Raw genomic sequence first — 26178 nt, 5'->3', positions numbered from 1 at the left:
AGAACCTTTTCCCCAGCCCATAAATTCTATCACAGAATAGTCAGGACAGGTTTTTACAAACAAACAAAAAAGCAGGGGGGGGGGGGAGAGACAACTTGAGTAAGATGTCCAATGCAAAAAGTCTTTTCTAACTCTTAACATGCTAGAAGGGAATAAAAATTCTTAATACGTGACAGCAGAAAGTGGGAAGTGAGGACCTTGTGCTTATCTGTCCAAAAATACTGTAACAACAAAATCCCTCTACCCTCTTCTTTAAAGTCTGCCTCTTAGTGGCAAGAATGAGGGGAAAAAAGTAATGAGGTCTACCTTGTTGTAAAATTGTCATGCCCTTAAAAAAATTCTACAAGCTTATTGAGTAGACTTTTTCGGGGGGAAAACACGAAAGCAAAATGAAATTAGTCAGTTCCCTATAGACAGAATAATTGGACTGTTGAAATATAAAGCATAAGAGAACAAGGTTTCTTTCCTCCTCGGTAAAGGAGTTCAGAAAAGCTTGAAAAGATTTTGACAACAGCCAAACCTTTCCTCTTGGACTACTTTTATTTGATAAAATTCCAAAACCAGTAACAGAAAAATTGCAATCTAGTCTCTTCTCCCTGAATAAGCAGCAAAGCTGTTGGAATAGAGAGGCTGCTACCCACAGCTGGGTTCCTCGAGATTAAGCAGCCCTAATTCTGAAAGCACCTTGTAAGAGCTAAATGTCACATCCCTCTCTCCAACAGCCACTGCAGCCATCTAGCCACCTTCTCATCCACACAGGGAGGGCTATGGGGAAAGACCTCCACTTCAAAACACTGGGAACAAAATAAATTCAGAGACAACAGCAAATGAAGTGTGGAAAGAGTCTAGGCAGAGGGACATCTTTGCCAGCTGCTGTTACTCAAGAGGGAAAAATCTGCTGGGGCCACTATTAGGTGGCAGATGAATGGTGAATCCAAGCAGAATACAATGTCGTCAACAGCCGACACTGCATTTGCAAGTAAGTCCTTAGCAAGATGGCTTCAGTTCAGAGATTCCCCACTTTCATCCAGGCACATTGCTACTGCTCTAGCATTACAGTGAAACTGGCGAGGGAACCAGTCGGGAAAGACTCCATATGCTATCCTTGAAGGAAGGTGCAGGAAGTATCTTCTCATTCAGCTAATGGATACGGGTGAGCTCCTCCACAATCTTGATCAAGTCATCTACCGTAGCCTCCCTCTTCATTCCACTGCCATCGTCAATCTGAAACAAGGAGGCAAGAGGCAGAGGTGAAGCACAGTCGTTTGGCAGACAGAAGACGAAGAGCATATGCCTCTTCTTAATCCTGATACTGCAATCCCCAAGTTCGTATTTTTACTTCAAATGAGCAAGCACAGAATGAGAGTCATGCCCAACAACAAGGATTGTCTCAACATGGGTAATTTTCTCAACTTACTTGTAAGTTAGCCACCACCTCCTGCATCTTGGGTCGACTGATATCCAAAAAGCTTTCAATTAAATCTCCATCAATAAATCCAGTGGCTGGTTCTGTCTTGCGTTCTGTATGAAATGATCTCCAGGTAAAATCAAGAATCAAGGAAATAAGACTCTCAGTAAAATATGCCTTCAACTTTCCCATAAAAACAAAAGTATGTTGCAAGAACTGTCCCCAAGCTTTTATCGCCCAGAACCAGAAGTGTAATATATAGTCATTAATCTCTCTCAGTCATCCTATAAAATCAGACCAGTTCAAACTACAGTCTTGAGAATTCTCAGCCTCCAAGGTCAAAATCAAATATTACAGCAACCTATTCATATGTGTGCTGCATAGCCCAACATAATAGCAATCCTCATCTAGAGTTGACAGATTGCATTCTCATGTGACAGAAGAGGACTCTTTCCAAAGGTCAGGTTGTTTTTCAGGGGAATAAAATAATTGCAATATTAACCATATAATTTAGACAAACATTGAAAACATTTTGGTAATTCTTAGTATTTGCTATTTAATGATGGTACTATTCCAAAACTCATACTTAGTTACTGGTTTATTTTTTTAAAAAACTGTTTTATTATATTTGACGTATTACAGTGTACAGAATGTTACACTGAATATAATGCTTGCAGGTACATGGTATGGCATGCATAAAATGCGCACCTTAAATTAAAAATAAATTCTGAAACTATTACCCATATAATAACCTTGGTGGCCATCAACAAAAAATAAAAGGTACTTTCCCGACAAACACTTCAAAAACTGAAAATACATTCTCTTGAATCACAAACTTTCTTCAGTATTACATTTTTTAAAATAATTCTTCATAGGGGAGAAATAGAACTTGATTTAATGAAATTATGAAGTATATACCTGCAGTATTATGGATAGTTATCAACAGAATTTGGCCCAGTCTCTATGTAACATGTAAACTGTATGGAGCTTCAATGAAAAATATATTTTTCATTCTAAGTCCCAAATTTTGATTCTGTAAGCCTGAAAGCCTACATGCTTGTAATTAATCTAATAAACATATATCCAAATATAGAATATTAAATGTGGCAAAGAATAGTTCTTCAATTCTGGTAACCCTTGAATATTTTTAATCATGCCATGAATATCTTCCTTTCTCTCTTCATGCTGTTTTAGTTTTCCTTGACATGTTTCACTCCTGCATTTCTGATGTCGACTGATTGCAGATGCAAATGACTGCAGATTTCCTAGTTAATTATTCAGTATCATGGTAATCACTTATTTATGTTGTTTATAATTCACCTTTGCATTGTATCTCAAATTACTCACAATTCATAGAAGACTAGCTTAGTGCTCTTTTCATCCTGTGAAAGATTCTACTATAGTGTCTGGCAAGTAGCTATTGATCTGGTTCATACAACATATTAAGCCATAATGTAATCTATTTGGTCTTAACTTAGACTAGCTGTTTTACCCAGCTACTGTAGTTTGCACACAATGGTTTATAATTTTATTATGTCAACCCAATTATATCTAATAAACCATAATTAAATAAACTAAGTACTAGCAAAATATGTGATCTCCAGCTGTTACATAAATTCCTAAAAAAAAGCTGAAATATTTTGACTGGTAGCGAACCCCCAAAATGCTCCTCACTTTAATCTGGTATCATATTACAGCTTCACCAATTCCTATAAATATTCCAGTCAAGAGAGTTCTCATCTTGAAAAAGCAGTTTCAGGACATCAGAGGGGCAAGAGGGACATAAGCTATAACTGTAACTAGAAACACAATATCCTATCCCTAGTTTTTCCTAAATATATAAGAGGAATGAATACACTCATATTGCTGATCTTTACCCATTTGGTTCTGTGCTGTAAACTGTAAACTGGTAGGCAGGCACCATTCCTGATTCTTGTATAATGGCTAATGCTACCAAGTCTTATGTATGTTAAAGAGAAGCACAAGAAAGAAAGGATATAAAGAGTGTTCTATCTTCCCAACACTCTTAATGACTTTGTTGAGTCTGTTTTGCACATCTAACAGGAGATTATACCAGCTTTCTGACAGAGAAGTCACTAGTCCTGTGAATAAAGACAGAGCATTATTTTTTAAAAAGAAATGAATAGGTATCTATTTATAGGATCACTTTGGAAACAAAGGATAAATATTATTTCAGTGCTAGATAAGCCCTCCCCGAGGACCAGCTATTTTGTTAAGACTGTATGGGGAGATGGCAAAATTTTCTGACTTAATATCTAACCTTACCAATCATTCCATTGACTGTGCCAAACAACACTGAGCCCTGTGTTGGTGTAGATGTTTCACCCAGATTTTGCATGACTAGGGACCCATGACAGAAGACATTGACAAATTCACCCAGATGGAAGAGCCCAAACTCCTGTAAATGCTGGCGCTCCTCATCGGTTGTCGCAGCACTGCAATACAAAACGTTTACTAGGAAAAGGATAGGGCGAACCCTTTGTCCCAACCTACTATTTGCTCACTTTGGCCTACCTTTTTAGAAGGTCATCTTACCTGTCCTTCTGGCACACGAACAAGTTAAACGCATTCTCTGCCCCTAAGAAATTGTCATCATCCAGGATCTCCACAGCACTCATCCAGTTTGGATTAAAATCACGAGCAATCTGTGTAAAGATATACAAGTTAATTTACCTAGCAATTCAATCTACTCTCCACTAAGCTAAGGCTTTTCTGGCCTGAAGTAGAATTCTACCAGTTTTAAATGCAGAGTGAAATGGAGAGGGCCAGCCAACCTAAGATAACCTAGGTACCTCAAATTAAAATCAAAAAACAAAAACAAAAACTAGTTTCTTCTGCCACCAAATATTTATATTTATATTTATGTTCTTCTATTCTCTTAAGGACTTCCATTATGTACACTGAGGTTAAAAACTGAATTAATACCTCTTCAAAATTTCCTTCCATGGGCTTATAGGCTAGTAGAAGTACGGAGCGCATTAGATCTCCAACCAAAATGAAGTCACCCTTTGTTTTCACATAGAGTGCCATGATGTTGTTGTAATGGTTGCATTCTGTGCGAAGCTCCTTCTCTGCTGTCCATTCATACAGTCGTACCTGTTAGGACAAGATTGATTGGTAAGGGTAAGGCTAAAACAGATCTGGAACAATACCGCAGAGTCCGAAACATTTCTCTTACACAGTTTGCTAAGCAAACCCAGTTTTAGGAAATATTGATGTGGGAGCTTCGGAAGCCTTACCGTGCTGTTTATGCTGGCTAAGAGCTTTCCATTGAATTCCACCATGGAATAGACGGCCCCTTTTACTTCTTTCTCAGCCAGACTCTGCAATTTACCTGGGGTACATATTAATAGAATACTTGAAAAATACACCGGTTCCTGTTGTAGCTACAAATAGCAACAAAAAAGATTTAACATCCTCAAAAACAGCTTGGTGATCTTAGGCCATGAAATGTAGCTTCCTCCTTGTATTATATGAAGCCCTCCTTGCTTTCTGCAGCATAAAATTAATTATTTTATAAAATATAAGATATTACAAAATATATTAAAAATGAACTCCAATTATCTTCTGAAATATTCCAAAACCTAACCTTAAGTGTGAGCAAGATACAGCAAGATTAGTGTACAAGATGTCAGGGAGGTCTTTAATTATCTTTTCTTAACAGTTACAATCTCTTTATGGTCGCCTCAGCCAGGAGTTCTTCATAAAGATGGTGCCTCACCTAGAGAGCTGTAAGCATTCAGGAAATTTCCAATGTTGAAGTGGACAAAAAACCCTTTGGCCCTCTTTCTGATCATGTGCCATCAAGCTGGTATCAACTCGTAGCAGCCACATAGGCACAATGACTACAATGAGTTAATTCTACCCCTCAAAATCAGGGTAAATTAACAAAATCTATGTGCAAATATGTGGTGCTATGTGAAAATCTTCTGTGACAATAACACAACATAAAGCCTAGGATGCATTTACTCTGTAACAATACATAGTTTTAACTCTTACCTACCTTTCTGAAGGCTCTTTCCTCATTCTACAGTATTACTCAGTATCACCCCAAATACTTGTCAACTGTTAACTAAAAATTTTATTCATCATCTTCAACAGTCATAAAACTATCTAGATAATTCCACCTGGACTATCCATTTTCTTGGTGAGGTGAAAATAAACACTTCTTCGCTCAACTAGCATGCAACTAATCACTGTGAAAGAATCAATGGAAGTGCTCAAAAAGCTTAGATTGCTGGTGAGAATAGGAATCAGAATGAATTTATATCTCCTTATTTGACCATCTAACCATACTGAGATTATCACTTGAGATCTTTCTTCTTATGCTTCTTTTTAGTAACAGCAACATAGGTAGCTACTATTAAAAGTGCTATTTCCGTGAATATTCTGTGGTTTTCCAAGTTTTGCAGCCACTGCAATAATTTTCCCAATTGCTACTTATGGCTGCGAAACATGGACTCTGAAGAAGACAAATAGGACAAGGGTGGACACCTTTTAATTATGGTGCTGAAGAAAACTATTACAACTATCCTATGGACTGCAAAAATCACAAAGTCCTAGACGGAATCTCACCAAAAATATCACTTGAAGCCGATTGCCAAGCAAAGGCTATTATTCTATGGTTATGTCAGGGCTTTTCAACCTTTTCACCCATTGTACCACTTTTAGGATATGGCAACATCCGAGTACCACCAGTCGCCTAGCAAGGTATCAAAAACTTGATGACCAAAAAAAAAGGAAAACAGTGATGAAGTATAGGTAGTCCTCAACTTACAACAGTTTGCTTAGTGACTGTTCGAAGTTACAATGGCACTGAAAAAAGTGCCCCCCAAGCCACAGCCGAGCAAGACACCTGCCTGCCCGCCCGGCGGCGCTCTACCTCCTGTCTGAGGTTTTCATTGTTGTGAGCATTTCTGTTGAGTACCGTATTTTTTGGTCCTTTTTTGGTCATCAAGTTTTTGACACCTTGCAACTGGTGGTACTCGTATGTTGCCATATCCTAAAAGTGGTACAATGGGTGAAAAGGTTGAAAAGCCCTGCTCTAAAGGATCACACCAGGATGACCATGGTGGATCCGAAGGAGGCGGTGACTGACAGAGGAGCAGGGAGGGTGCCAATTCCTAGAGTAGCCGAGGGCTGGGCATAACTGGATGGTTGACGACGATGACTGTGGGTTTGTTAATGCCAAGTGAACACTTTCCCCTTATTTTCCAAGGCTTTAAGACTTTTATTTTAAAAATCCATTTATTTTGTTTTGCAGACCCTGATATGTGGTGTTGTTACAGTGATTTAATTTGATCTCCTGCAAGGTCTCTTTTATAACACATAATAATATTACTATTATTACTGTAAGCCATCCAGGTAACTTCAGCATATTATAAATAATTTAAATACCCAAAGTCTAAAAAACCAGATATTCTGGTTACTTTTTTTCCATATGAAACAGACAAGATGGCTCTTCAAGAGCTGAAAAGAATATTCTAAACTTCTAGAGTAAAAGAACCTAGGAACTAAGCCACTTTTTCCATGACAAAATAATAATAAAAGAAGTCCATGCACTAGGAAAAAGAGAGATCCAAAACATTAGTCCTTACCATCAGAGTAATGGAACACCACAATACGGCCTTGCTTGGGTTCGGCTTCATCAGGATACACCATGGCTGTTCCCACAATAAAATAAGTGTTGGGATCTTTGCCCAATTTGCAGGAGACCAGACTTAGTGCATACTCATTCTGCAGGAACTGGTGAGCGTGGAGTACTGAAGACAAGCAGTGGGAGAAAAAAAAGAGTTAAAAGAGCTCAACAAAATGTAGACTTCAGTATACTTTTTGGAACATCCTGCAACATGCAACCACAAAAACCTACAGCAGCTCAATAAAATGACCCTCAAGATGCTCCATGGACTTTTGGACACTTCAAGAGGGATCCAAGCCAGCAAATACACTAGATGGCTCTCTTCTCCTAATCTCATGATTCCCCAAAACAGTTCTTTCATAAAACAGTGAAATATAGCCTAGGATGTAGATACCTTCAAATGTATGCTGATCTATGATGAGCAGATTGTGTACCTCTACTTCCTCACCAAATGATGTTTCATGTGGAGCTGTGCTGCTGGAGAACAACTTGCTAGAGCTTACACTGTTGGAAAGGGCCTAAAATATGGAAGGAAAAGTAAGCATTTTAAGCTAGAGACAGAGAGACAACAGAAATAGCCCGAAGAACATTCACTAGAACAAAATAACCCAAAAAATAAATGTGTGGCAAAAATTGTTTGGAGGATGGTTGTTTTGGAGGTGCCTAATTTATGAAGAATAAAACCATATTTGGACAGAGAAAGAAGTAATGGAAGATGATTTATGTTAAAGTACCAGTATGAAACTACCAAGTTTCCTGCTAACTGAAGGGATTGAAAATCAGTTCACATGGCAGAAATACCTCCTCATAAAAGATAGGCAGAAACCTAAATAAATGTGGAAAAGCTATGCTAGCCAGGATTTAAATCACCAAAGAAAGCCCAACATGTAACTGAGTCACAATATATTTTTATCCCAAAACAAGCACCTAGCTGTCTTTAAGTTTAGATTATCATATGAGAAATGGAGATGATTTCTCAAGTGATTTATAGACATAATCAGAATGTTAAGCAATAACGTCTCCTTTTGTTGAAATCAGTGCATTTTCAAGGCATCCCTAAACGCAAATATTATGGATGGTTCTTACCTGGGTACTTGCACTGGGCCTCAATGCAGTGGTGCCTCCACTAGCATCCTGAACTTCAATACGACTGGAGAGCACGCCAAAACATTGAGATACTTCCTGATAACAGATCTTTCTGCATGACACAAAAGGGACACGTGGTGTCTACACACTCATACAAATAAGATCCATATGCTCTAAGAAACATTGCTCATGGAAGTAATATTTAATTTATTAAATTTAGGTGAAAAGTTCACTCATAAACATCCCTATTAAGAAGTTCAAAATGCTCCAAAAAGCATGCTTCCTTAAAAAAAACCATCAACGAAGGAAGGAAGGAAGGAAGGAAGGAAGGAAGGAAGGAAGGAAGGAAGGAAGGAAGGAAGGAAGGAAGGAAGGAAGGAAGGAAGGCAAAAAGAAAGAGATTGTACTAAAATGTACATAGTTTAAAAAGTTACATTATTTAAAAGCAGATGAATCCTCAGCAACAAGCTTTAACTCCGCTCACCTGGGTGATTCATAAAGGGGAACAGTGCGGATATGCAGCTTCTGAATTTCATCTATGGTGCCGATTGTCAAAGTGCTGTTGTTGGCCAGAGCTAAGCTGCAAAATAAAAGTATTTCATTTTCAAGAAAAAAAATCACTCCACTATACTCTCAATTCTAGAGTATTTATCTACATTTCAGAAATAATCCAATATTAGGACTTGTACTTAACAAGACTTGGCAGAAGTGAAAATGTTAAAAAAAACAACTGTAGCAAATATATGTGAAAATCAGTATTGTTTCATGACCTATCAAGTACACATAGGAGCATCTGGCCATTAAGAGATACAAGGGAGAAAATATACATGGAAAACAGCTCATGTATTGGTAGAGCAGACAAACAAGAGCTGAGGTTTGTATGTTTATGGTGCAGTGTATTTCTGATTTTGCTTCCAACAGCTTCCTTCTGCAGTACAAAAAAGGAGCCTTTTTACCTTCTTTCAAATTGTTAAACTTCAACAAATCTTCTTTCTTACAGATGGACTAATTTTGCTAGCGTTGATCACAACCAATCTTTATCTTCACAACTATGTTTCCACATACAATCCTAAATGCAAGTTACTGTTTCACCAATTCTATCAGGAATCTCCAGTGTATTCCTGGAGAGTATTATTTTTGACCAATCAAACCTATTCTAGAACAGGAGACTTGAAACACTGAAAAATAATTTACTGGAAATCCCATTTTTCTTGGCTAGTAATCATCACTTGGCAACTAGCATAACGGGGGATGAAACTCACGACCCCTCAAAAGATTTCCTATGATATTACTACATTAAATACCACATAGTAAAAAAAAATGACATCAAGCATAGATGAAATAGAAAGAGTCCTTTCTTACATGTAGATATGAGACAGGCTGAATATTTATTACACAATGAGTCTATGACTTGCATTTTCCCAAAACTCACATTAGACAGGGTGCACCAGCAAAGAGGAAAACAGGAAGGATATAATGTAAGGAATTCTGTTGCTTTGGAACTGCCTACTATTTTGTCCCTATTCTCTTAATCCCAACATTTCAAAAGTAATTTGCTTATTTTCGCGTTCTTTGTATGATACAAGTTGGCTACTTAATTAAAAGGGTTGACCAGACAGGCTAAGCAGGAAGAGAGCATGGTATGAAGGAACCAAACACACTTACCTGTCAGGGTACCCATCTGAGTTAAGAGGGCACATATAATTCACCTCCTTAAGATTGACATTGGAAAAGACCAATTTGTGGTTGCTGCTGTAAATCACGGTGGGGCGGTCAGAGCAAGCAAACACATTAGTGGTGGAAAGAGAGCGAAATGTCCTTAAAACAGTGGGCTGGGTTCCCAAAGTTACTTTTTTACGGTCACTCAGCAAACCTGCCAGAGAAAGGATACTATTAGAGGCCACCCACTAAGAGAAACTAGGAGATGGGAAGGGAGCAAGGCGAATTAGCTGACCTGTGACTACTTTTCATTATTGGGGAAAAAATGAAATTTTATATTTTAGAAAAGTGTATTTACAGTAGCACTTTAAATGTACTAAAATTATTCCTGAAAGACAGAATACATCCTAAAATACAGCTATATGTCTATACAGGAACAGCATAATGTATTTTTCTCCATGAGCCAATAATAATTTCTGGAGACTGGGTGGGCTTGATTTAGAACAGAAAAATGATTCAAGGAGATAAGATTCATAAAGTCTTATACTTAAACCCTGAAAAATCTAATCACGGATCTCCAGAGGTCTAACTTGACTTACTTAAGACAAAATGACAGCTGTTACTATGTTTAGCAACCATTTGCAAATGTGACGGTTAAAAAAAAATCATTTTCTAAACAATGCAGACACTTACAGCCAAATTTTGGGTGGCCGACCAGAACACACACCAGAGCTGGCAAAGTTACACAAGAAAACTATCTGAAAGAGATGACAGCAGCCAGGGTCTCTCTATCTATCTCTCTTTCTCCCTATCAGTCTTGTGTTCATTTACCAACTACTGTATTTTGCTTCCACTTTAAGGAATGGATTCTGGTTGCAGAATGATAAAGAGCGCATAGATCCAGTTCTATTGGTCTAATTTCCCATAATTTAATCATTACTTCATCAGTAAATCATAATCAGATGAATTAACCAAGCAGATTACATCGTAAGTTGATACAATGTGTGAACCAGGAAATGGAACTCCCTTGCTGCCTCAATATAGTGATAAAATGAAAAAACAAAAAACAAAAACAGTAAATCTGATGTGGAATGATTTAGCTCAGTTCAAATTTAGACCAGAGAGATTTCTGGAGTTCAGATCTTCTATCCCTGCTTGTATTTTTTGGGCCAAGCTCTACTTGCTGGATTTTGAGTTCTATTAAAACCTGATGTGCCTGCAATCCGTTCATCATTTGAAATTAAAAAGAAAAAAGAAAATCTGCAGTTAAGAAACCTGTATTTTTACCTGTTTCAATGTTCAGTCCAAAATAAAACAGGGCCCCATCTCCTAGGGCACAAAGCAGATAATGGCTACTCTCAAAGGTGGTCATCAGAATGGAACGTGGGATAATCTCTGTAAACGGGGGATACAAGTTTGTAATATCGCTCTTTGCAACAGTCTGCCCTTCCCACACCAAGCACACAAATGGAATTTCTACCTCCTCCTAACATCTCCTTGTGTAGCAGTTCAAATGAGGGCAGCTTAAGAATACGGGCTGAAATGTCTGTCCAAAGGCCAATAGCGCAGAGAGGGGACATGCCATTGGTGTCGCCCAAGGGGGTGATGTCCAGACAGGCAATCTCATGCTCCATCTCTGTAAAACTAGCAAGATATTGAACTGTCAACATTAATGCAATACTCAGCTCTGACACAAATAACCCAAAAATAGTTAGCTCAGACTGACCTTATTTGTTTGAGTTCCTGGGGGTGGATTTCCAGGTAGTACAAAACTCTCCCCACAGCTACCACTACTTGACTGCTATTGCAGGAAGCAACACTGATGTTCTTCCCATTTGGCTCTTTCCATTCGCTCACCAGGGCCTTTGGCTCTTGAGTGACAAGCCGGACTGAGGCTGATGTTATCTAAAGGGACAAATGTCTATTGGTATTTCTTCCCAACCGAAAGGTTAACATATTCTTTACACATAAGAATGTGTGACTATGTCACATATAACGCTTTCTACAACTTTTTAAAAATGTATATTTTATTGAGTTTTACAGTAACACTCTTTAGCATTTAGCAAGCAACACGTCTGGGTTTATATGTTTGACATTAATAGTAATACAATTTCCGTCCCTACCCTTTATTCTGTTTTTCTAAGCATTTATTTAAAAAATCCCATTTGAAAGCATTCTGAATCTTGCTTCCCCTTCATTTTCAATGGGAGCCTATCCATATCTGCACAGTCCAGAATTTTCTTAATTATGTCTTCTTCAGATGGTATTTCTTCGTTTTTCCAGTGTTGAGCAAATGTAATTCTCGCTGCTGCTAATATATGTAATATTAAGTATACACATTTCTTTATCATAATTTTCTGAAATTATACCTAAAAGAAATAATTCTGGTTTATAGTCTACATGTGCTCCTATCATCTTTTCTAGCCACCTATGTATTTTTCACCAATAGTTCTTTGCTTTAGGGCATGTCCACCAAAGATGATAATACTCTCTCTACATGGGGCTGCCCTTGAGGACCACTCGGAGGCTTCAACTGGTGCAGAATGCGGCCGCGCGAGTTGTGATGGGGGCTTCCCGATACTCTCATGTAACACCTCTTCTCCGCGAGCAGCATTGGCTTCCAGTTGCCCTCCGGGTGAGAGTCAAGGTGCTGGTGATGACCTACAAAGCCCTAAATGGCATGGGTCCAGATTACTTACGGGAGCACCTGCTGCTGTCAACTTCCCTTTGTCCTGTGCGCTCCCACAGAGAGGGCCTCCTCAGGGTGCTGTCGGTCAGGGACTGCCGGCTGGCGGCCCCCAGGGGGAGAGCATTCTCTGTGGGCGCGCCAGCCCTTTGGAATCAATTGCCTGTTGAGCTCCGGATGGCTCCCTACCTTCACTCTTTCCACCGTGATCTGAAGACCTGGTTGTTTGAACAGGCCGGCCTGGACTAAGGGGTTGGGTTTATTTTTAACTATTTATTGTTAGGGCTAAATTAATTTAATTTTACTTTTAACTTTTGTACGTTGTATTTTATTGCCCTGTACACCGCCCTGAGTCCTTTGGGAGAAGGGCGGTATAGAAATTCAATAAATAATAATAATAATACATGCCTGGATTTTGTCTGTATTTCCAACAATCGCTAGACATATTTTTAAACTTTTTCTAGCACTTCTTCTTCAAGTGCTATAATTTTTTTTAAATGTAATCCACCATGTTTAATTTTAAGATTGACTAAACTGAAAACAGCCTGATAGAAAAAATCATTAAAAAATTATTAGTTTTTAAAAAATTACATTGCTTACTATGGACAAAGTAACATTCTGTTTTGAATACAACTCACCCTCACATATTCCTTACGTTCCAAATGTGACTCTTGACCCCAAAAGTTTAGCCACTCATGCCTCACATTTTATCACTAAAAAATTCAGAGATTACCTGGATTAACTGCAGATGAGCCACATTACCACAGAAGAAAGTTTGCTGATCATCCACAAATCCTGTCAGTTCTGTTTCCTCTACTTCCTCCCCATTCAACATCAAAACTCTGCAGAATGTAGGAAAGCCCAATCAAACTCCCCAGAAGACCTAACCAAGAGCCATATTCAACACTTTCATGGATATTATTCCTCTACCTGGTTTGTCCCACAAAAGACAGCACTAAGGTGTTATCAGTTTCACGGTGAGAGTCCGACCTCAAAGGCCATAATCCTGCAATTTAGAAACACAGCACAGTGTTATTAAATTCCTCTGGAAAACTCAACGGATTTCAAAATTTCACAAACAAAAATGCCAACCCAACACTTCTTGAATCATCAATGTTTCCTCAATGCTAATTCAAAGCTCTTGGCCTTGTACAATACATTCAACTAATTGGTTATTGTTTCTAAGTAAAATGTATTTTCAAGATTCTCAGAATAGGTTGCATAACAAAAAGGTAAATAACAGCAAGAACACATACAAAAAAAGACAATACGTAGTAATATACCAAAGGGAGGGAAAAGACAGAGAAATAGAATGCACGCACATACAAAATACCCAAACCCTTTTTCTGATGGCCAGATTCCTTCCTGAAATTTCCTAAATAGTATATTCAGTTTTCTAAGATTTCATGAGGGTTAGCACACATTAAAAAAGCTCATTCAAAAAATCTGAGATTTGACAACCTTGATAATAGTATGCACTCTCATTTGTTCATCAACTGTTTCTAATGGGCACACACACACACACACACACACACACACACACACCTTTAATCCCTGGGAGATCAATGCTGGCATGTTCATGAATCCCAATTCCATTCCGGATGATTCTCAGAGAACCTTCTTTAAAGGCACCAGAGCATGTAACCAGCTATGAAAAGCAGACATAGTTAGCATACAGTAATTGCATTATTTATGTTTAAGAAACATGCAATGTGTTAGAAAAAATAGTAAATCACGTCTACCCTTTAAGATAAAGGAGTTTTTCCTCAATCTTTTAGTAAATTATCTAATAAAAAACCTCAGTTAAGACAAAATCCTGCAGTCACTTCTACTGCTATAGTAAAACTTCCCTGAAATGGTTCTGTATTATTGTTTCTGGCATATGAATTAGAATTTAATGCATATGTCAGAAAAAGTAGCCTTTCTAGCTCCCTGAAATAGTTTTTGCACTGTCTTATTTCAAGTGCCAACAGAACAATAATTTTCCAAGCTATTATCAGATTTATTAGAATCAGTGTGGTATACTGAAAAATGCATCAAGCTTTAAATGGGCAGACCTGAGCTCACAACAGCATTCAGCAAGAAGCTAATTGCTGAATCTGCCCAAAATTATCAACTTCCTCATAATACACAAGTTTGGTGAGAGAGAATAGGTTGGGTTTTTCAACAAAGGAGATTCATGCACATCACACAGATCAACTTGGGCAAAACTGTATTATTGCAAAGCAATATTTCAAAGAGGGCATAAAGCACCTCTCTTAGCGAGATCCATCATTCCTTGCGCAGGGAAAGAAGAATCAACTTTTACCTGGCCTTGACCCTGTCTCTCAAGATCTACCACACACATGTCCACAATTGGCCCAAGGTTGGTGAAGGTTTCCATGGCCACAACATATGAGCCTTGTTCATTACTATCGACATTGAGCTAGGAATGAAAATAAGAATATTGTAAGTTTCTTCTGAAAATAAATTGTTTGCTTCAATTTTCTTTGACTACTCGAGCAAAATGTATTGAAATTCCAGTTTTTGTCTTATTCTGTTTCAAAATAAAATGAACAAAAACCAAGAGAATAAAACTCCTAAGGGTGACAAAAATAAAACCACGTCTTACAATGCCATTTAAATGTATCATAAGTAAAAGATTAGCAAACTACTATTTCTTGGCACCTAATTATTAATTAAAAGCTGCACTTTACCTTCACAAGTTGGGAATCCCCTAGACGAGAGCCAACAAACACAACACCGTTGTCCAAATATGTCAGGCATTCTGCTATGGATGTCTAGGTACAGGTAAGGCAAAATGAGTGATGTTAGGCATTTTAAAGACATGATAATAGGTATGTGCAACTATTTAAATGCAAAGCAGGAACGATATTTTGGCAAGGATATGCTCATGTATATGCAGGCAGCTCCTTACTCAGAAATGCATATTCCTGGGATTGTTTGGCTATTAAGCAAGGCCAAGAAAAGTTGTGGCTTCTTTACAGAGCTCCTGACAAGTGCAGTGATTGTAGTCGGACCTAGATCCCAAACATGCTTCTGGCTTTGAATGTCAATAGTTGCACACATATTAGCTGCACATACTGTATCAAATACATTAGAAGACATGTTAAAAAGTATCCAATGAACATACATTGTCACAACAAAATATAATGAAGTATGTCTTAGTCATAAGTAGGGATTTAACCCTCACAAGTATGAAAGCTGTAAGTGACATTCTCTCTTGGCCTTATTTGGTACATCAAATTGTCAAGTTAGCACTTTTCTTTAAACTCCTTTGAGGAGTTTAAGTCCTACTCTGGGCTTTAACATATATGTGAGAGATCATTCTCTTGATCCTATCGCTACCAGAGGCATATCTGAGAATGCAAGAGATGGCTGTGTTCCAGTTCTGAACCGATCAAGGATGATGTCATGGTTTGCTTTGTTTAATATTTGTTTCATATTTCTACTGGGATGAAAAGTGTTCACAGTGGCTTTTGGTGAATAATTTTTTCCTCAATATGTACTTTATTTTTAGTGTCCTCTGAGACAATTTGCCACTGGAAAGACAGGTTATATATTCAATTGATAAGACGTTATAAATGAAATACATTTTTAAGAAGCTAGATCTGTGGGGAAAAAAAATTAAATGGTGGATATAGCCTTCCAATTATGAATCCTGAAATATAAAACTCAATTACAAAATTTAAAAATGCTGTTGAACACCAGGTTTTGCTTATTTTAATGCAGCACAATTTTAAACCCTATTTTCAAAAGTTACAAAAAAAAAAATAGCATTTGAGAAGAACTTGATCTCTTCCAGTTATCTGCAGGATTTTTTCCCTAGTTCTTTTTTCTTCTAGTTCTTCTTCCAGCTGACGTCACACACCAAATGCTCCAGAAACGGAGGAGGAAACAAAACCTACCTCACCAAGCAATTCCACACGCAGGTCCTTGAGACTGACTCCACCATCCATCTGCTCCTCCTTCTCCAAAAGCAGCATGAATAGTCGACCCTCCATATCCCCCAACAGATAACGGGACCCATTTGGATCAACCCGGTTGTGACATACAATTGTACTTTGCTGATTCAGGGGGAAAAAAAGGTGTTACTTAGAAGACTTTGAAAAGGCAGGATGACCTTAATGCTGATCCAAACAGTTTTATTATTCCTCTAGAAAGAGTAAGCTGCAATAGCAAAAAAAAAATAAAATCATCCTACAGGAGATAAGGAACAGCTTCCCTAGTTTGCTTCCTGATGAACATACATTCTGCGTTGGGCCAAATTCACAGAACAGCCATATAAGTGCACATGAAACACATTCTCAAGATTCCAAATGTGTCTATCCTTATTCTAAGAAACTACAGAGACAATGCAGCAAGCAGTTAACGTAGGCCCAGGTGCCCACAGAAATTCCGATTTATTTATCATTTCCATTCCTAAGGCCTTTCACTTGCCAACAACTCTGGACAGCTCACAGAATGTTAAAATCTCAGTTAAAACACAGCAAAAAACGCCTAACACCTAAAGTAAATTTAGTTTCGACCCTAACAAAAATTTTAAACTAGAGGCAAGCAAACTGATGCTGCATAAATTAATACAAATCACATTTGTTCGGGATTTATGGGATGTAGTATAAAATATTAGAGCAAACCTGCTTGCTTACATCCACACTAAACCTACTGTAAATATGAAGCACAGAATTCCAGCTTTAAGCAAATACCTTTCCAAAAGTTCTGCTGTTTACCTTAATGATGGGTGGGGCTATCGCCAGATATTTATCACCATTATGATAAGTAATAGATTCTTGTCCAATAATAATGGCCCCTCCAAATGGTTCAGGTACTACAAAGAAATTGTTGGAAATATGCATAAAGTATAATCAACACAGGAAAGGAATACAAACCAGGTAACCCAAGTGTATTAAATTAAATTAAATTTCAATAGCTGTTATTTATATTGATAGAATTTCCTGCTCACCAGAAAAAAAAACCACTTTTCAATATAACAAATTAGTTTAAAGCATGCAAATACACTACTGATTATTTGGAGTCATTCAGACAATATCCTAACCATATTTTACTATATGCTTTAAAAACCAATCTTCCTTTTCTTTACTCACTAAAAACAATTAAATTTTAGTTTCTCTTTCAGTTTCTTAAACAGCAATTTAACTTGTTGTTACAAATAAATACTTTAAAATACCATTTTTGTGGCTTAGGTTTCTCTGTTCATTTTTTTTCTTTGATACTACATCCTCAACAACCTTGAATATTATAATTTCTAAGTTTTGCCTGTTAGCATAGTTAAGTCTAAAAAGTGCAGCTGTGCAATGATGGGTCTTAAATTACAAGAAAATCCGAGGCTGGTAAGTAGTTATCACTGGGCAGCACTACGTTCATTATAGGCACTGCTCAAGTTACATAACTATTCTGGGCCTGAGAGCCTGGAGCAACCAAATTTTTATACAAACCGGAATTGGACCAACTCTCCCACCCCTATATCAAAAAAAGAACTTTTTTTCTAGGTGAAAGTTTAATAGAGTGGCTTAAAAACAAGTCTAGACCACGGGTGTCAAACATGCGACGTCATGTGACGTGTCGCGACGTATCGTGACTTTTTCCCATTGCCGGCAATGGGGTGGGTGCGGTTTTGGCGTGACGCATCCAGCCCACGGGCTGGCAGCTTGACACCCCAGGTCTAGACTCTAGGGCACAGGTGTCAAACTCACCGCATCACGTGACGTGTCGTGACATATTGTGACTTTTTTCCCATTGCCAGAGCTGGGGTAGGCACGGCCTTCACGTGATGCAACCAGCCCGCAGGCCAGCAGTTTGACACCCCTGCTCTGGGAATTCTTTAAGTGCTGATTTTTATGTCTAAATAATTATAGTTACCTTATTTTTTAGACACAACCTCACCTGCAATCACCATTGAGGCTTCAGCCTCTACATTCTCCTGCTTCCAGGGTCCCTTGTTAAACTCCTTCTCACGCAAAGACACTTCATATGTCTTGACATGACGGCCCTGTGGGTCCTAGATGGATGGAAAGTACAATCACTAAACACAAACCCATCACTGTTTAGTTACCCTCATTTTAACATATAAGAATCATTTTCATACGAATGTTCAAGAATCAAACATTCCCTGAAACATTTCTCTTCTATTTTTATAACATTTGTACATTGAAAAATATATAGATGCACTTTCATTAAAGCAACTTCAAAACCTAAAGAATGCCTCTCTCCCACAAAAAAGGCATTTCCCCAATTCTGAACAATATTGTTCCTGTTCTAATAGAATTAGTTACCGTAAGTTATATACTTTTACATTATTTCAAATAGTAATTATTTTATTTAACTAAAGCCTTCAGATTTCTTTCTTAACTTCCCCCACTTTACGACAAAGTTTTTGAAAGTAAGATCCCATTTTCCTGATGCTGTAATCTCAAGACAGCACATATTCTGGACTGATTTAGTAAGGCAAGCCTTGTAAATTAGCCCTATAAAGTTTCTTACTAATGTCGAAAGAATTTCACTGTGTCTCTCTTAAAGGAGAATGGATAAATCACTAATATGAACCTCTCTTGTAATTATAACCAGACTGAGATATTTTACAACCTCAAAATGAGCCCCATAGACTTTCTCCACAAGGACACTGTGCAGAACACAAGTACAGTGGATCCAGGTCTCTACTGACAGCCTATTTCATTTTTTGCTACTTGTCCAGGAAAAAAGACTTATACCCAGCACAGCTTAGAGGACTGATAGTAAAATTAAGTCCTCATTTAGTTACTTGCTAACCTGGTTGGCAATTAAATGCCTGCAAGAGTACCAAGGACCCCCCAGTTCAATCTTGAGCCACAAAATTAAATTTCTTTGCCACTTGCCACAATATCACATTTTTATTCAAGATGCTCAAAAAGTAAGCAAATATCTAACAGTTACTATGTGGAGGCTCAGAACATCTCGTGCTTCTGTTGCCAGGACACTGCATTTCTGTCAAAGGATGAAAAGTTGGGAAACTGACAATGCTGATGATAAAACCAAACATTGCTCTGTCCCTTGTCCATCAGTCCATCTGTCAAGGATGAAACTTGGCAGCTACGTACGTGCCTCTGCTTTTTCAACTTGCAGTTAAATAATGAGGTGTGTGTGTTACTCTGAAGTGGGTAGATGGAGAAACGAAACTTCGATTCAGCTGCAGACCATGGGAGCCTGAAGCCTTGTCAAGGACACCAGAACAGGTGTCGATTTGTAGTAGACGGTCCTCATAACAAAGTGGACTTGTTGATAAGGATTATGTAAGATGTTGGGGGTTTGACTGGGAAAACTTATTTAAGTCTACGAATTGGTGTGGGAACCTCAGAGTTAGTTTTGCTTCAATATAACCACGAAATATATTCAATAAAACATAAGATTTTCAGAAACAGAATTATTGCTGGAGTTTTATTTGGATTCCCTTTGTACTTGGAAGTCTAGTGGTTAGCTGGAGCTTGTGTGGTTGTAGTTTGAAGGAATTATAGACTGGGATTTTATCTGCCTATATAGACTTTTCAATTGTTTTAATGTGTTTTTGCCTCTATTTTAATATGCAGTCTCCGAAATTGCTATAGAAAAAAACAGCAACCATAACAATTTAAAAAACAAATAAATGGTGTTTTTGTTCTACGGGGGGGGGGGGGACCTCCTCTTTTGTATATTGAGAATAGAAATGCAGTCAATTGCTAGAAGTACTCCAGGCCCTTGCAGGTAACTTGCTTGGTTCTTATTTATTTATGTTATTGGATTTATGAGCCTGGAGGCAACTATGCTCAAAAGGAATTTTCCTCCTTTTTTGTCCAGCACAAAATTATGTTATTAGTAGATAATTCAGAATACCAAACATAAAAGTAATGAAAGCAACAAGTTTCAAGGATGGTTAGCAATGCTGCTTTTCAAGGGCAGTGATTAAAGGACTAAAAAAGTTAATCCTGAGTCACATTGCCTTTGGTCCCAAGTGATTCCCAGACTGGAATGAACAAGGAAACTGAATTTCAAATTTGAATGGCTAGAGAAATCAAATCATGGTTTCTGGAGGGTGCTTAAGCCAATTTTTTATCTGATCATCACAGAAAAACAAAAATTTAACAAATCAGGAAAAGTTCTTAGCAGCTTTGCATATTTTAATCATTTTAACTTCAAAAATCTGCTTGTAGATTAGAACTATTACAATTGAATCAAATCAGTAACCCTTAGTCATGGGCTAGTAGTTATAAGTCAAAAATGTCAATAAGTCAAAATAATGTTTGTGGGGGGGAAATAATGCTTCAAAATTGTATTATTCTTTTTGCCTAAATACTTATATAACCTGAGATAACAACTTTCTATAAAAAGTATATTTGTTCTACAAGCATCATCCTGAGACTGATTTTAAATGGCAAACCATATGACTAAAATTCCTGATTTAGATTTTGGGTTTTTCTGCTTCTTTCCTATCTCACTAGTTTGTTTTTGATAACACCTAACTCAATAAGTCCCAAAGTATTCAAAAGCTTACCAATACTCTGGCACCAATTTGGTTTGTTCTAGTAACAAATAAATAAATAAATACTTCCTTACTAAAGATCCTGTGATTTCTTTTTCCCCATTAACCAACTCATTTGTTTATAATTAATAGGTATGTTAAATAATGTTCAGGCACTGTCTCCACTAGTCCTCAGCAATTTTATTACAACACACAGACCCAATTTGATTACCTGGTAAACAAAACATATGGTCGGGGCCTGGCAGCCATAGAGAAATTTCACATCAATAACTTGTAGCTCCTCTAGTCGAATATTAAAGGCCTTTAATTCTTTATTTTCTCGCTCCAAAGGAATCACCTTGAATAAGCCATCATAAAGCCTTAATCCAATCATTCTGCACTCTGGGTCAATTATGCCAATTATACCTGTTTCCGAGGGACGACCAATACGATCCTAGAGGACAACACATAAATATTCTTAGTACAATCTCTTTTGTCACAACAAGAAAACATGCAAGGTTGTCTTCTAAATCCATTAATTTGGTGTTTGTGCATTAGCCAACAGTTGATTCACTCATGATGAATATTGTAATTTATGTTAACGTTTCTGTTGTTCATGTACACCTAGACTTTTAATCAGCAGTCATTTTTCTTTTTGGTGTGTCTGTCCATATCTTGTAATTATTATGAATCCTTTACTGCCATTTCAAAAACACAGTAAATAACTCATGGATCACAGATGACAAAGCTATGAATAAATGCATTTATAGATTTAAATCTACAACTTTCAATTACATATCATATTGGCTGTGTAGTTCCTACATATGTGTATGTAGATATACTTGGAAAACACATGTTTGATTTTTGTTCTTTAGCAGAAGTAGTTTTAGCAGTTTGACAGGGGAAAAACCCAATTTTACAGAAGTAACGAATGTAGAATTTTTCTTTTCCCTTTTAAAAACTAACAGGATACATGCTGTTTTAACAGGCTTTGATAAAAAGAAAGACTATTATGACTTTCTTTTTAACAGCCCAAGATGAAGATCTTAAAGTTATAAGCAAACAGGACTTATATTACATAGTCCTCTCTTAAAGACAGATGTTTTGCAACTGTTACAATGGTGCTGAAAAACTGCCATCAGACCTCATGACTGTCATACCTTCTCTTAGGTTACATGATCAAAACTCAGATGCTTCACAACTGGCGGGTGTTTACAACCACTAAAAGATCCTGCAGTGACATGGTTGCCATTTGCACACTTCACAGCAGCTTCCAATAGTAGACTCAAGGAAGAAGCCAGCAGTAAAATCACAAGTCACGGACATGTCTTGCTGAATAACCACCACAGAGGTGATGTCATAAGCCCATCACAGTCATGTGATGTCTCATGACACACTTAACAAATCTATCGCTTAGCAGTTGTCAGTCCCAACTGTGCTAATTAAGCAAGGATTACCTGTACTATAAGGCTTGTATATGCACACTGTTGCTCTCATTGGGTTTTGAGGCCTTGTGAAATTATGTCTCAAGAACACATATTCTGGGAAGCCCGCAGGTTCTACCCTTTGAAAAATAACATTCTAAACTAGCTAAAATGCAACTCAGGAATAAAGGCAATGGTTAATTTTTACACAATAGTATTTAAATACAGTGGGTTTTTTTTAAAAAAAATAGAATAAACATTCCTAGCCTTTATATAATCACAAGTTTCCTAATACCACTTATAAGTATTAATCATTTTCTGCCAGCTATGATAAGCACATATTTTCTCCAGTCTTGAAGAGGTAGGCTATTACCCTTATAGTGTGTGGATGGCTTCCAGGAACTTGAGAAGGATAATGTAAAATAAGTAATCTCATTTGAATTTGGAGCTGGAAGGTGAATGGTGGGGTAGGAGCATCTGAAACATAATTAAACTTTTAATATAATCCCCTCCTTCCTCCAAACATGATAAATGACTGTGTTTTTAAGTACTACAGAGAAGGGCAGTGCAATTATAAAAATAATCCATTCCTCCAGAGTCACATTTGGATGGAAGGGAGAGAGAACTGGGGAGTCTGACTGAGTTTCAATTAGTACAATTCAAAATTGGGAGAAAAGAAATGAGGGCAGATTTCTTCCGTTACTAAAAATAGCTTATATTTTTAAATTTTGACCCTCTATTTTTCCAAGAGAAGGACTTTAAATAAAACTGAATGCTGAAAATAAAAGTCCTATTAGGTCAGCTAGATGTCAGATAAATTCAACTACCTGGTTTTCACAGTGATCAATTAGATGCCTTTGGGGAGTGTAAAAGCAGGCAACTGACCACTCGAAGAATTTTTGCTACATATAAAAATGTAGAATAGTAATGTTTTATGTAGAACAAGAATCTAGCAACTGAGTGTAAAAGCTTTTTTCTTGAAACCTATTCAGTGAGTTTGTAGGAAAACACAAGTACACAAGAATATAAAATAGCTGTCTGAACTAACAAGGCTACTGAGATCTCATAACGATGACAAATATATTTTTAATTGCACATCACTAGAAAGAAACAAAGACTTAATGTAAAAGTAGGAAGAATTTAACAGTGTCCATCCAATAGTTTGACAACAGAAAGACAAGTATTGCTTCTCAAATTGCAATATTAATTTCAACTTACATAAATATTTTACATTACTTAACTTGGAATATACATTATCTAAAACTTCACACTCAGGTTACAAAATATACATAAAACCGCTGTGTGGTCCTAAATTACAATGTACGTATTACACTTAATGCACTTTCCTCTTACCTGTACATTGCCATGGGCTCTGGTGATGATGTCAATGCTCTCTCCACTTTGTTTATACTCAAGAATGCAAGCGTTATATTTTGCTGTCAAAATAAAGAGCAAATCCTTGCTTTCCCCCTAAGGAGGGAAAAAAAAGTTTTAGCTAGAAAAGAAAAAAAACACTCAATATTCTGCAACACACTATCAACAAAACAGAATTCCATTTGTAAAAGGTGTATCTCAAATGAAAGATGTCTGAAATAGATGCTTTTGCTCATCACAACTTCCTGTTCTGTATTAAGCACTTTCTTCTGTAAGTGCACATAAATGATAAGCTCCTCCAAAAATTATTTAATCAGCAAGCATATTAATTAGTTTCTTGTGAACACTATATGAATTCATCAAGAAACATGAGAAGCACCACAGCTGTTGATGTTCAAGAGACTTGCAGGAAACAGATGCAAACATTTTACCTCAAATGGCCAGGCCAGACAACATAGCTATTTTTCAAAAAGACTTAGAAAAGTTGGTTGAGAAGATTACTGTTGAAAACCGCAACATACATATGTCTTTTCCTTCAAATATTAGCCATAAAAAAGAGCAAGTCCTCAGTTCTGTTGATCTCAGCAGCAATCAGGCACAACATACTTAAGTAATGGCAATTTTCCAAGTCATGACCATATCAAAAATGAATCAATCAAAAATGAAGCACCCAGAAGAAAATACTCCCTCCACAACATGACAGGTCCACACAATTAGCTCACAACAGACTGGTTGCGTGCAATCATCACAACGTGCTAAATTCCAGCAGACCACCAGTCCTAAAAATAAGCCTCTGCATACCTGAACATTTTCAAAGGTATTTTCACAATATAAACTTAGGCCCGGGATACTTGCAGGACCATCTGCTACCGGGAACGAATTCCCATCGCCCAGTACGCTCACACAGAGAAGGCCTCCTCAGGGTACCATCGGCTAGCCCAGGAGTAGGCAACCTCGGCTCTTTTATGACTCATGGACTTCAACTCCCAGAATTCCTGAGCCAGCTTGGCTGGCTCAGGAATTCTGGGAGTTGAAGTCCATGAGTCATAAAAGAGCCGAGGTTGCCTACCCCTGGGCTAGACAATGTCAGCTGGGGAAGGGCCTTCTCTGTGGGAGTGCCAGTCCTATGGAATCAGCTCCCCCCTGAGCTTCGGATGACCCAAGATCTCCGGTCCTTTCGCCGCGGCCTCAAAACACTCCTTTTCCACCAGGCTGACCTGGACTGACAGGCATTTTAATTATGTTTACAATTTTTAATTTATTTTTAATTTTTAATTTATTGCACAGATGACTTTAATTTTAATTTTATCTTAATTTCTGTTATGTTATTGTTGTTAGCCGCCCTGAGTCCTTCGGGAGATAGGGCGGGATATAAGTCCCATTAATAAATAAATAAATAAATAAATAAATAAATAAATAAACAAACAAACAAACAAACAAACAAACAAACAGAACATCGGGCTGAAATTTAACAAAACAATAACCCTCCACCTGGCTAGCAAGCCACAAGGGCAGGTTTCTACCGAGTTCACATTCCCCAAAAGATCCACAACGACTGGGGTTTTAGCAGCCACGAGGATCGAAACCAACAATACTTGCCGGTCGAACCAGAAGCCAAGCAATCTGTTGCAGGAGTTCCAACAGAGAGGGATCGTGAGGGATCGAGGCCTAGGCTGCCCAAGGAGAAGGGTGCCCAGCGGCCGCACTGTCCTTCGGGAGGGAGGCGATGCTCACCTTGGGCCGAAAGAGCTCCATGACGGCGATCTTGCCGTACATGCCCACCTCCTTGACGGGCCGCAGCCCTTCCGCCGTGACCACATAGATCTCAAGGCGGGTGTTCTTGGCGATCAACAAGTTGAGGTCCTCCGCCGAGGTGAAGTGACCTGGGGCGAAGAGAAAAAGCCGCGAGGTGAGGGCAGCCTAACTGGCCACCTCCGTTCATTCTTCCCCGCCACAGCGCTCTCCGCCGCCCGCCCGCTCGCTCGCTCGCCGATCCCGGGAAAGGCCCCTCTTCCCACCATTACCGGTGACGCAGCTGTTGACGGCCGTGGGCTTCTGGGCGGTGACCACGTAGTTGCACGACATGGCGAAGCCGGGCTGTGTGTGGGGGGGGGGAGGGAGAGAGAGAGACGGACGACGCGGAAGGCGAGGACTCCGGCAGTGGCCGAGCGCAGCCTCGAGGGCCCACTCCCGCTTCTGGCACCAGTGAGAAACCGCCAGCACCAGAGCGCCGGCGTCCCGCTTCGCGCGGCGCACGACGGGAAACGAGCACGCCGAGAGGATTTTGACGGATCTTTCTACCAGCGCGAGAGGGCCCTCTTCCGGCCCGAACGGAGTAAGCGAATTTTGGAGGAGAAGATGTTGCCCTTATCCCAGGGGTAGGCAAGCTCGGCT

General features: G+C 38.4%; 1 protein-coding gene across 1 annotated transcript; it reads right to left on the bottom strand.

The window, feature by feature from the left end:
- Window positions 1–521: 521 nt before the first annotated feature.
- Window positions 522–26034, bottom strand: DDB1 (damage specific DNA binding protein 1). Its single transcript, XM_081314649.1, has 27 exons — window positions 25809–26034; window positions 25519–25667; window positions 23764–23880; window positions 21219–21440; window positions 18403–18517; window positions 17229–17326; window positions 16407–16565; window positions 15195–15278; window positions 14807–14923; window positions 14044–14146; window positions 13429–13504; window positions 13232–13340; window positions 11539–11717; window positions 11293–11456; window positions 11100–11207; window positions 9819–10026; window positions 8638–8733; window positions 8154–8265; window positions 7462–7585; window positions 7027–7191; window positions 4669–4763; window positions 4355–4525; window positions 3965–4074; window positions 3695–3864; window positions 3408–3510; window positions 1418–1541; window positions 522–1224 (listed from the first exon to the last, which is right to left on the bottom strand). The coding sequence occupies exons 1-27, from the start codon at window positions 25867–25869 to the stop codon at window positions 1141–1143; spliced, it is 3423 nt and encodes a 1140-aa protein (XP_081170775.1). The 5' UTR covers window positions 25870–26034; the 3' UTR covers window positions 522–1140.
- Window positions 26035–26178: the final 144 nt, after the last annotated feature.

This window comes from Vipera berus (genome assembly GCF_964194415.1).
Source record: "Vipera berus genome assembly, chromosome: 1".
Taxonomy (NCBI): Eukaryota; Metazoa; Chordata; class Lepidosauria; order Squamata; family Viperidae; genus Vipera; species Vipera berus.
This window is presented reverse-complemented; position numbering and strand designations above follow the sequence as displayed.